General features: G+C 45.0%; 1 protein-coding gene across 1 annotated transcript; it reads right to left on the reverse strand.

The window, feature by feature from the left end:
* Nucleotides 1-2598: 2598 nt before the first annotated feature.
* Nucleotides 2599-13397, reverse strand: zbtb7a (zinc finger and BTB domain containing 7a). The gene is given in 5 exon segments (XM_037770220.1): nucleotides 2599-4231; nucleotides 6950-7875; nucleotides 9496-9543; nucleotides 9545-10060; nucleotides 13392-13397. Coding segments are annotated over 5 exon segments (1932 nt in total). The 3' UTR covers nucleotides 2599-3795.
* Between the last annotated feature and the right edge of the window lie 17 nt (nucleotides 13398-13414).

Here is a 13414-nt window from a genome sequence, read left to right on the forward strand (position 1 = left end):
TACCGTGGAACCTATTATCACCGCGGCTCCTCGGAGAACACGTGTAGTTATGAGAGTAGCTGGTGAACAGATGGGGCAAAGTTTGTTTATCCAAGCTTGTCCTGAGACCCTCCACCCTGCCAGCCAGCAACAACACATGCACACATACACACACGCTCACACACACACACACACACAGTGCCCTTTCTTCCGCCTCCTCCTCCTCCTCCTAGCCCCTTCCTTTGCATTAAGACATAAAGACAACTCACTAGGTATCAGCAACTTCAAGTTCAATCAGTTACATGGATTAATTTAACTTTTCTTAAGGTCACAAAACTCAACGTGTTTGTATCGGAGCCCACCCGGCGTCTCTTTTAGAGATCTGAACTCGTATATTTCTGTTTTTTTTTGGCAGCTTGTCGTCAAAACCTGAACAAACCCAGCGGAGGAACTTCACCACCGCGGACAGAAGAAGAAAGGACTGATCTCATTTGCAACTGGTTTGTTTCAAAGTACCCGTTTCGCTGACAAAAGTGCCCTCCTCAGTAACAAAGTGCATTCACCACCTGCCTCTCTCCAATTAAGGTGCAAAGGACTGATAGTTGAACTACTGCAGATATTACATGATTGGTTTTGGGGGGGGGGACTCTAAATCACATGCATGTTCTGTTAGGGCTGACCCGAATGCTTCGAAGCTTCAACCGTTGTCATGGTATTCAACCTCCAAATCATTATTCAAAATGCTCCTTTAATTATTATTAGTAGGGCTGTCAAAGTTAACGACATAACACATTAATGCAAATTTGTTTGAATGCAACTTGCGATTTTTAGGTTGTAGCAGGCTCAGTTTTTACTGGAAAACCTCAGGAATTCATTGGTACCAACCATGTCATACTAGCTTGTCATGAAGGAGGTTAAATAACGCTCCAAACTTGCACTAAATTTTTGTGAGGATAAACTGGCACGGCCATTTTCAAAGGGGTCCCTTGACCTCTGACCTCCAGATATGTGAATGAAAATGGGTTCTAAGGGTACCTACGAGTCTCCCCTTTACAGATATGCCCACTTTATGATAATCACATGAAGTTTGAAGTCATAGTCAAGTCAGCACACTGACACACTGACAGCTGTTGTTGCCTGTAGGGCTTGAGTTTGCCATGTTATGATTTGAGCATATTTATTATGCTAAATGCAGTACCTGTGAAGGTTTCTGGACAATATGTTTCATTGTTTTGTGTTATTTGATTTCCAATAATAAATATACACATACATTTGCATAAAGCAAGCATAATTGCCCACTTCCATGTTGATAAGAGTATTAAATACTTGACAAATTAAGGTACAATTTGAAGAGATAAAAACTGTGTGATTAATCGTGATTAACTATTTTAATCGATTGACAGCCCTAATTATTAGTTATTCTGAGACGGATATCACTGTTTGTGTGCGGCAGCAACACTGTCCCGGGTCACTGAAACAGGTGAGATGGGGACCAACAGACAGAAGAACATGTCAGCCTGCTGTGCTGCGCGGTGCCGCGAAGTTTTGAATATTATTCATCAAAGCTTTGAAGCTCAAAAAATGGTATTCGGGACAGCCCTAATGTTCTCTCGACTCAAAACGTGCTAGTTAGGAAAATAACATTGGAATTGGAGTACAATAGCACAACTTGAAGATACTAACAAATCCAGATGCACGGAGTCACTTACAATATTCAAACAGATTTGTCAGCTCTGGTGTTTTCCCCTTCTCTACAGGATACCTGCGCCCAGTGAGCGGAGAGTGTGAGTGTGTGTGTGTGAGCATGTGTGTGAGAGACAGAGAAAGTGCATTGGGGCTGGCAGCTCAGGGTGCATGTTTGAACAGGCTGTGGCTGACTCACACAGTGATGATGTGGCCAGAGCGACCCCGGCTGCCACGCACACACATGTGCACAAACACACGGACATATGAACACACTAAACTGCCAGCACCAGGCGTCCTACCCACACTAACACCAGGCTCTAATATAATAATATCCCCTCCAGGCTAGTTCGGGGGCATTAGAGGACTACAGAGGGAGAGAAAAGGCCTGATTTGATCCCCTCCTGCCTGGAAACGTGGCTGAGCTGGGGGAGATTATTTTTTGGAATGCAACAGACATTGTGAGATCCCCCTCCCCTTCCCTTGTTCCCCTCCCCCATCAACCAGCTGCAGCTGCGCTCCTATTTGGCCTCCCAACTTGGACAGGTATTTATTGCTCTCTTCATCATACAGGTTGCCTCACGGTTGTGTGGTCCCTAGGGCAAAGACGATCGGAATAAGCATGATACATAAACCTCCTCTCACTCCCTCCCAAACACCAGCCCACTTCCTTTAAATATACCTCTCTCTCTCTCTCTCTCTCTCTCTCTCTCGCTCTGTTGGATATCTTTAGTAAAGCTGTGCAAACATAGAAAAAAAGGTGCTCGTCTATCTCGTCTTCGTACTCTTTGTCATTCTCTCACTCGGGCTCCCTGCCATTCCTTTAACCTGCGGTTGGTTAAATGCTACCCGCGCCTTGTCACACAAGGACCAAAAAAACTGCACAAAGTTTTAAGCACATTCATTCATCCGACCTCCTCATCCTTTGGGCAGGAACTATACAAGTTAAGTGTTAAGTTTAGGACAAAATGGGTGATTCAATGTTTCTTTTTTTTTTTCATCAAACATTCATACAGGTTTTTTTTTCCCGTTCACCCACAAGCTTCACTCTGTGAGAAATATGACATCAAGCCTAAGAGGAAAAACCCGATTGGTAAGTACACCTCAGCATTAAGAGGGGACTAATGTCATATCACCACCTGCTGTATATACATGTATACAATTATAAAGTGTCAAGTACCCGAAGCAGTCAACAAAAAGGAACAACGACAAAAAAAAATTAAGACAAAATCAAAAAAAAGAGAAAACAGAAATGCTGAAATTGCAGGGTTGTGAGGGATAAGAGGCAACGTAGTCAAGCCAACAGGTACATTGACGATGGTAGTGCTTTAAAAACACAAACCCTCCACCCCTCATATTCCCGAGTCCTGCAAGAGAAGAGCCCCCGTTAAAGTGGATTTGACTCGACGTGAATTTGTTTCTCAATAAGACAAACCATAGACGCATTTTATAGAGTAAGTAACACTTCAATCAAACCCTCGTCTGATTCTTTCTGGAACATTTAGAGAGGAAAAAACTGTTGCATCAAAATTGTGGTGAGTTTTCCTTGCATATGCCATATTGTGGCAATGTTGTTTCTATGGTAACTGTACATTTCAGACCTGCAAAAGAATAGAAAAAGAGTTGTTTTCACTGGGAGGATTTGTCCTCGCTTCACCCGTACAGCAGCCAGAAGATGCTTGATAGACACCTTGCTTAGAGCTTGAAGGCTGTGAGGACAAAACCAATAAAAATCTAAATCAACTGCATAGTTGCTCCGAGTTTCTTTGTATCTATCATACATTTGCCTAAGCACATATGCCAATGTATAAAACCCCTAATATTATAAAGAAAGAAATGGCCCAGAAAGTGGACGTCATGGGTGCATGATTTGAAGCGTTCTTTGCTCTTTTAACAGATAAACCGACTCAAGTGCTTGCAAGTCTACTCCATTTCCTAAAGTAAAAGGAGAAAGAAATATAAAGATTAGATTTTTTGTGACACCCTGATTTGGTTTATAGAGGAATAGTTAGTTGTTGTTTTTTTTAAAAGTTTGCCTTTGTGTGTTTCTTCTCCTCTGTGTTCACTGGCCTGTCTCACAGGCGGTGCAGAGTGACTATGGTGTCCAGCAGTGTCCTTGTCGCCCCTGCATTCTCAGGGCCCTGCCTCCCCCGCAAACTCCTGCAGCTGAGGACTGTGTGCATGGGCTCCAGCAGCCCCCTCCACCTCTGCTGCTGAGGATGCCTCCGAGCGCCGCCGTCCCCTGATGGTACGAGGCCCGGGGCCCGTGTCGGAGCCGGGGCTCAGCAGGGCCAGCGGGGCATCGAGGAGCCCTGGCTCTCGCACCCGAGGCTTTCGGCCTCGACGAGAGGGGATGCCGTTGCAGCCGTCCTTCTTGAGGTGGCGGTGCAGGTGATCCGAGCGAACGAAAGTCTTAAAGCAGCTTGAGCACTGATAGGGGCGCAGGCCGGTGTGTACACGCATGTGGTTCTTCAGGTCGTAGTTGTGAGCAAAGGCAGCTCCACATTGCGTACAAAGGTAAGGCTTCTCTCCTGTATGCTTCCGCATATGAACCTTGAGCTTGTCCTGCCTGGAAGAAAGAAAAATAAACAAAATCACAAACAGAATACACAGACAACAAGACTCTGTCAAAACCGAGTATATGTCTGGACCATGTATGGCCAGTCTGTGAATTTGTGAATTGTTAAACAAATAGTCAGTGGTCATGTCTATAATGTTAAATCCAGCGCTACATGTCCACCAGGTCCGGCAAGGACACTAGGGGACGTGCTGCTCAACTCAACTGGCCGTTCAAGCGATGACGTACCCTATCACGTAATACACCTGATTGGTCCCCAGAGTATAGATATAGTACCAAAGAACGTATATAGCCAAGAGGTTAAAGTCACTTGGTCGTTCCATTGCAACATCAGCGCCCAGCAGCAAAGCTACGCTTCCGCCATTTTGGACTGAAAGCGACTAGCAGACGTTCTTTGCCTTGGTTTTCTGCTTGCCGTTTCAAACAGGAAACAACATGTCCGCCTGCTGAGTAAACTTTCTGTTATTCTGTCCAAACAATCCACCAAAATCTACTTCTGAAAATATTTTAAGCAATAAATAGGCTCTGACACTGCTGAATCTCGTTTCATTTTAAATCTAGATCGCCTAGTTTCACAGCTTGGTCCAAGTTTCGGGAGCTGGACGCGTCACGCTGGACAGGCTCATCTGTAAGACGGACTGCTCCCAACTTATCATTTTGAAAGAGCAACGGCCAATGAGGAAACTCCAACACTCGGCCGACCAATCATGTAACTTCATCACTCAGTGACAGACTTTTGCGTTTGTAGGGCTGGCCCTCTGTGGTCCAGCCAAAAAATTGCACTACAGGATCAGCTCATACCTATCTGAATACACTCAGGTTGTCTTTTCAGCCTCAGTTACAAATCAGGCTATGTAATATCATTTACAAATATACAATAAACTCAAAATACATTAATAATTCTCATAAAGTGGTCAGCTTAATAAGCTTTGGATGGTTTTATTTCCTATTAAACAGCCATCTTTTGGATCTCTTCCAACGGGATTATTCTGTGAGGGCAGCCAGGCCAACTGAGGAGAAGCCATAAACTTTACATCTTTATCTGTGTAATTGCACACAAGAGCACAACTGTGGACGGACGAGAAGGCTCAACGTTCACTGTGTCAGTTGGCACTTTTACGATTTCTGTTAACTTTTCTTTGAGGACGGCACCGTAACAATTGACAGATTGCAAAAAAATGTGTTTTGTGAATAGAAAAAGAGGACTTAGATGTCCTCTGCAGCTGAAAACTTGATGTTTATCGTTGAGTATTAGTGAATTATAGATGAGTCTGTAAATTTAGCAGTCTAGTTCTATCCCCACGAGCCGTAATTTGTCACTTCTAAGAATATCAAATAGCTCATATAGAAGACTTACTTTTCCAAATACAACAATCACACTCTGGTCAAAACAAGACCAAACTAAGACTTGACTTCTCCAAATCTAACATCATGTCACTACATCCTGGAACATTTTTTACTCTGCGCTGGTGGTACTGTACACCGCAGCCCACTAAACTTTATCAGGCTGCCTTAGACTTCATCTGACTCTTGTCCCTCCCTCCCCCCTTTAGCCCTTACTATCTCTCCAGCTCCCGAGCTCTTTAATCGTCTAACCCTTCTGCACTCGGGGCAGAGGGCTTCTAAACAAACAAGCGTAGTTAAGACAACTCTATTACACACATGCCATGTAAGTGGATTAGCTGTCATACAGGCAAACAAATAAGCTCACTGCGACCCTTACTGTACCAGTCTGTGCCCTAAATATAAAAATGAACAAAGAAACATGTACATAAGTGAGGTGAAACACACACATGCGTGCGTACACACAGAGGCCGAAGCCGAACACTGACAGAGGTGAATTATTTAAAGGACAGGAGTGATTTATTACCGTGCGAGGCACACTCTTAACCCTGATCAAACAGGATTAAGATTACAATACCCCCTTCCCACTGCCGGTCGAATTTAGCTAGAAGGCAAATTCAGATTGGTCTTCCCTACCTGCCATGCCAGCAGAGGTTCTGGGTATTTCTAGCCCTACTGCATCTATTTCCAGCACAAGTCCACTGATTAATTAATTAAAGGAATAATTTCAAGGAAAGGCCAGGACTCCTAAATACAGGGAAACCGTGTTCAGTCAAGTCCACTGCTGCAGAGCCGCCACATTTATCTGAGCGGTACATGGCAGATTTCATTAGAGAGGTAAAGGAGTGACAGCGAGAGAAAGAGAGAGAAGGGGTGGTGTAACTACTCTGCCGCGGGCAATAATCAACATAACCAGAGATCAAAAGTTCAAATTACTGCATTGGAGCACATAGAGCACCATCCAGGGCCTATAATCCCCCTCTGTATCAGAGCACAGCACTTTATAGCAGCCCTCCACTAGATAACACCGCCATGGCACAGCCTTCTTTTATAGGACCCCTATGTTAAACTTCCAGGACTTTGCTATGACGGTTGTCACAATAAAACAGACCTTTATAACCTTTACAATCTGACCCCCTCTCTCACAGAGCTGGAATATTCTACATGTCGTTTAGGGATACTCGGTAAGTCCATGATCAAGGTAAACATTTCACTAACTGCCTCCTTAATGCAAAGCTAAGTTGGTTAGCGCTAATGCTCCTGGCTTTGTGGTGTCTCCCACTGCTGGGCGATTTGTCCGCAGTGCCAAGACCGAGACTGTTAGTACATGTGACACGGGGTAGTGACTTCATTAATTGGGCTTACCTGGTAAAGCGCACTTTGCAGATGGCGCATTCATAAGGTTTCTCTCCCGTGTGTGTTCGGATGTGGCGGGGTAGCTTGCCTGCTCCTTGAATGACCTTGGAGCATATGGGGCATTTCTGGAAGGCCTTAGAGCGCATCTTCCTCTCGCCTCCACCTCCTCCTCCTCCACCTCCTCCTCCTCTTTCTCCTCCTCCACCCCCGCTGGCTCTCTCTCCCACCCCCCTCTCTCCTCCTCCTCCTCTGTCTGGGCCTGTTCTGCCCCGTGATAACCAGAGCGGCGGCACTCCCTGTGTCACGGCAGCAGAAGCTGGATCCTCGTTCTGCGTGCTGTTAAAATAATTCAAGTAAAATTCCATGTCGGGGTCATCCCCATCTCCCTGTTCCTCCCCGGTTGTTGCACGCTCCTTCTGCCTCTCGATGGAGTCCATCATCTGCTGCAGGAGGGCACTGGCCGAACCCCTCTCCCTCGCAGTCGCCTCCCTGCCTCCATCTTCCATCTCCGTGTCCTGCCCCAGCCTGGACTCAGGGGGGAGGTAGAAGTGCCCATTTTGCGATGATGGGTAGTAAGATGACCCCGGGCTCGCTCCGTTCCCATGCACCGCCTCCCCGTCCTCATCTTCCTCATCGTCCTCGTCATCATCATCCGGCTCCTGTGTGGGGGCCTGGGCCAAGGCGATGGCCAGGGGGGAGTAGTACTCACCGGGGCCAGCGGGAGCCCCGTTGCTAGGGGCCCCACCGTTGCCGTGGATAAAGTGCAGGTGCGTGGGCAGGTCCCTGAGCTCTGGTGTGCTGCAGCTGCTGCTCCAGTGCGGCCCTTTCTGGAAGTACTCCAGGTACTCCCGGGCACGCACCCGGTTCCCCTGCTCCCTGCCTCCTCTGCCCTTCCCCTCCTCATCTTCATCTTCTTCTCTTCGCTCACTGCCCGCCTAGTGAAACATGACGGGGAACAAAGAGAGTGAGTGCAGGTAAAATTTAATGTCATTGAAAGTTTGCACAAAAAAAGAAAGGGGAAGACAAGGAGAAAGAGAGACACAGAAGTACAGTAGTAATTTAGAAAAGAAAAACTAAATAAGAAACAACTTCCTAAAGCACCTCAGCTAAGGTGAAGTCTGACGAGAAAGACCTGAAGTTCTATCAGCATAGGCAGATCACTCTCTGGGTATCCTGGATGCACACCCAGGGGTTCATTATGAGTACATGCATGTGCATATCACAGCTACTCTTGATTATGTTGAAGTGTAGCTGCGATGTGCTGTGTCTATAGTTGGAGAAATAGCATGCTGTCCTTCCACACACACTATTGGCTCAGAATGAGTAAGTGCTGAACTCAAAGGCTGTGGGCGTGTGTGAGAGAGACTGATAAAGGCCATGATGTAAGCTTGAATATGCTGACTATTGTATGAAGGGGTTGGTATGAAGACCAGCATGAACTGCATCTTAAGGCCCTGACACACCGAGCCAAAGGTCGGCCGTCGGACAGTTTGGGGCCGTCGGTGAGCGTCTGTCGGCCTAGTTTTTGCGGTGTGTCCCGCCCCGTCGGCTCTAGTCTGCCCGTGACTGAGGTTTTTCGACTGATTCAGCATGTTGAATCGGCGGCGGAGCCCATCAGTGAGAGAAATCACTCTGATTGGCTATTCAGCTTAAGCATCTTTCATCTCATCTCATCTGATCATTTCAATACACAGATATTTTCACAACAACATGGCCATCTGGAATGAAGCTAAGTGGTGAGTGACAATGGTCGGCAAACGGCACTTTGTTTCATGTACATATCATAACAAGGGCTTGTATATCCGCCGTCCTCGGTCTTCAAGTTTCCCTTTTTGAATGATGAATACAGACTAACGCCATCTGCTGGTGTGGAGAGTTATTTCCTCTCACGCAGGAGCAGAACATATGTGCTAACTGGCCGTCAGCTGTAGTCTTTGCGGCGTGTTCAAGTGCAACTTGTCGGCCAAGACAAAGGCAACGTGAGGCGACGCAACAGTCGGCCTTCATCGCCGCTAGTTCTTTGATGTCAACTCGGTGTGTCTGGGCCTTTAGATAGTCTGTAAGAGTTGGGTCTTTCAGAGTTTGTAGCGGGCTCTTAAAGATAAAGTGAAGATGCTGGTATCGTATGAAACCAGAACACCTAAGGAATCCATTGTTACGAACCAATCGTGAAGTAACGCTCCAAATTTACGCTCAATTTTGGCGAGGAAAAACTGGCATGGCCATTTTCGAAGGGGTCCCTTGACCTCTCACTTCATGAAACTGTATCTTATTAGATAAAACAGATGTTGACAAACTGTATAACTTGCTTGTAAAAAAGGTAATAAATCGCAATATATCTTATTGCAATACTCAGTGCGGAATGTTGAAAATTGCAATAACATCGTGTCATGACTGAAGTATCGTGATAATATCATATCGCGGGGCCTCTGGTGATTCCCACCCCTATGGTCTGTGCTTTGCTATAAATGCATTCAACACGCAGAGCAGATCAAATCTCAAAGCTTAAAATTTGACTTGAACACGTCACTTCTAGTTCTGTAATGGTCTTGTACCGGCGGGGAGAGCACTTTGGTGTCCAGCAGGTGTGTACAGACGTCCTGGGACAGGTGGGACTTCCAGGAGGCGTGCAGCAGCAAGGATATCAGCCACACTGCTGTGACTGACTGTCAATGTAGCTGTGTAGGCAAAGTCCAGCAACGCTCCCAGAGCCTCTGCCGCAACAAAGTCGATGTTGTAGATGTTCTGTTGGTCGGCGGCGGCCCCTGAAGTGAAGAGCTTGTGGAAGTAGGAGCTGCAGGACGCCAGGACGGAGCGGTGAGCCGGGAACTCCCGGTCCTCGGCAACCAGGAGCACGTCGCACAGCAGGCCGCTGAGCCGCTGCTTGTTCAGGCTGCCCAGGATGTCTGCGCTGTGCTCAGGGAACGGGATCCCCACGGGGCCTTCCTCTGCCTCTCCCGCCCCTCCTCTCCCTCCTCCACCGCCGCTGCCTGCTGTCCCCCTGAGCCGCCTTCCACCCCTACCGCCGGCTCCTGACGACATCTTCCACCAGCCTGCCGCCGAGCCGCCTAGCACAGCCCCCACCCGTGTATCCGTCCTGCCGTCTGTCCGTCTGCCTGTCTGCGAAGAGAGGAGTTGGATGGAGGGATGAGATGAGGGGGAAGACAAAGAGGAAAATAATAGATCAGTTCATGACATTCTTCATGTGGGTAAGACAGAGAGGAATATTGATTAATTGATCCACCACGGTCAGGAATATACACCAGAATGCTTCAGAACGCAACCCAGTACACACAAATACAGACCACAGAAATACAGTCTCTTAAACTATACTAAGTACATAGCACACTTATATAGTCTTGGTATCCTGGTCTTAAGATCCTACAGGTCTAACAACCCCTCCTCATATCCTTATTAAGTCATATTCTATACATCTAAACAGGAGCCCCTATTATAACATATATGAAGAGGGCCTTATGGAGGTGAGGGTATGAAAGGAGTCCTACTGTAAGAACCATGAGGATACCATAAAGGCTGGTCTCATACACTGTTCATAGCTATACCTAAGATAAATAACTGCACTGTAATTCCTGTATATCCCACAAAATCAATTAGTGTGTAATTCACGTAATCGTGAACCAGGAAATATAAAGAGCGGCGATCGCCGCATAGGGAGGAGGTCGGGGTGGATAGGTGGGTCAAAAAATACCGGACTGTCGCCCAGGAGACCGGCGTTCGTGTTCCGTGTGAAACCAGAAGTCAGCGTTGATGTATTTGTCACGTAACTTCAGTCCTTAAGTAAGCCAAACCACAATCTTTTCCTAAACTTAACTAAGTAGTTTTGTTGCCTAAATCTAACTAAGTCAATCTTTTCCTAAACCTAACCAGTGACTGAAATTAACTTTTTGACTCACTGGCCAAGGGAATTGGTAGATGAAAAAATCCACCAGCCAAGCATCTTTTTTTACCGACCGAAATAATAAATTGCCTTTTTTGTGTCACATATACATCTGTTTCACTACATTTCATTAAGTTATTAATAAGGTATTATGTTGAGTACAAAACTAAGAGAACTTAATCAATAATGAATTTGCATGTTTGTTTTGATTTTGATGTTAACAATGCAGCCAAGTTACATTTAAATATTATTTTATGTGTAAAAAGTAGCATTTGGTTAAAAAACAAGATTTTGCATATGGGCCCCCAATAAGCTAGAGCCGGCCTTGCTAGCCTTTTTTTGGGTGTGGGTGTTTTGTTGCCTAAACCTAACCAAGTTGACCTTTTCCTAAGCCTAACTTAGTAGTTTTGTTCCGTAAACCCGAGGAAGTTCTTTCCTGTGAAGATGGAAAGTTTATTTTGAAAAGACTGTATGCATGTAACGAGTGGAAATTGACACGCGTTGCTGGACATTCGTAGGAAAACGAACGAAAAAGGAGGAATAACTTTTTCGTAAGATATCATGCGAAACCGTACAAGAATGTGTTGCATGGTACCAATAGTAGTATACACTGTCATACATATACAGTATATCTATCACAAGGGATTAGTGCACAGTCCATAATGTACAGCGTGTAGACAAAATGCATACATACTGTGCAGACTCTAAAGTATCTCAGCTAAATCTACCTGTTCGGTCATATCAGGTTGCGTGGCAGTTAGTATTGTTATCAGCTGTAAAACAGGTTTGGTAGTTTAATGGATGAGCTTTCAAAGCGAGATGTCACAGCTCAGAAAAAAAGAAAAGACTGCGAAATGATTTAATATGACAAAAGTCATAAAAGTCTAAAAAATCAAGACAACATCTGGCAAACAGACAAACTGCAACGACAATGAGACACTGCTTTAAACAAGTTGAAACTGCTGTTGATATAATTTTTCTCTATCCAATATATAATCTATGCTTATGACCTTCATCCAAGTAAACTGTGTACTAACTTTTTCGGTCTCTAAGTAAACTTTAAGATGATTCACTCTAACGAGTCATCTTTATTCATTAGTATTTATGCAATGCAAAAACTTCTCTACTGATTTTTCACATCAACACATTGACAGTTTCATGAAAATATGTTTTTCTACCCGAGCCATCCAGTTTACGACATTTAATCATTTTGTGCTCTTAGTGCCTGACCTGAAACTGAACTTCACACTGAAGGCTTTGCATTTAACACATACTGTATGTTGAACGTTGAAAAAAATCTTTTGTAACGAGTAGCTCAAATAATATAATAATAGCAAAAACAGCTAATTCAAACATTTCACTGGACTCAAGAGCCTTGACTGAGTGTCTGGAAAGAAGCCAAACAATAACACCACAGTGCTGCACATCACAACTGCTTGGAACTGATTTTAAAGCAAATCTACTGGCACAACAGGCGTATTTACAGATTTACTAGAACAGCACAAGTGAGACAATAAATGAGTTTCTGGTGGCGCTGAATAAATAGTGGCTCACAACAATTTTGAATGCATTTGGCCAGGCACTTTGCCTGCTACAACACCATGAGTGGGTGAATGACTAAGTGAAGATGTTTATGATAGGGCTGTCAAAGTTAACACGATAATAACGCAAATTTGTTTTAATTTCTTTAATGTATTAATGCAACTTGCAATTATTAGGTTTCAGTGGGCTCAGTTTTAAAGCTAGAGTTGCGATACTGGCATCATATGAAACTAAAAAAACTCAGGAATCCACTGGCACCAACCATATCATATTAGCTTGTCGCCAAGAAGGCTAAATAACGCACCAAACTTGCGCTAAATTTTGGTGAGGAAAAACTGTCATGACCATTTTCAAAGGGGTCCCTTGACCTCTGACCTCAAGATGTGTGAATGAAAATGGGTTCTATGGGTACCCACGAGGCTCCCCTTTACAGAAGTGCCCACTTTATGATAATCACATGCAGTTTTGGGAAAGTCAGAGTCAATTCGCACACTGACACACTGACAGCTGTTGTTGCCTGTAGAGATGTTCCAATACCATTTTTTCCTTCCCGATACCGATTCGGATACCTGAACTTGCGGTATCGGCCGATACCAAGTACCGATCCAATACCAGCGTCATTAAAAAAAATATATAGTTATTACAATCTCCATTAGCACCGCACTGTTGTTGTTGTTTGCAATCGTCACATGACAAACAACCTCCGATCAGTTCTTCTTCGCTGCTCTAAAACAGTAGTTGCCAGTGGCACCCATGATACATCCAGGGCGACAGCACAGTGAATGCTACTGTTTTGGAGCGGCGAAGAAGAATTGATTTCCAGTTAAACAAGTTGATTTTTCTGGGTTAATAAATTATGGTATTGGATTGGTGTATAGACTGGCGTACTCGCCGATAACCGATACCAATATTTTGGACAGTATCGGACTAGGCTTGCCACGGTAGTCATGTTACCAGTGTTACAGGGTATTTGCGTGTACACCGATTAAATTACTTGCCCACCACACCCACCGTCATTTTGCTTCTTTTTTTTT

The sequence above is a fragment of the Sebastes umbrosus genome, chromosome 5, assembly GCF_015220745.1.
Source record: "Sebastes umbrosus isolate fSebUmb1 chromosome 5, fSebUmb1.pri, whole genome shotgun sequence".
NCBI classification, from domain to species: domain Eukaryota; kingdom Metazoa; phylum Chordata; class Actinopteri; order Perciformes; family Sebastidae; genus Sebastes; species Sebastes umbrosus.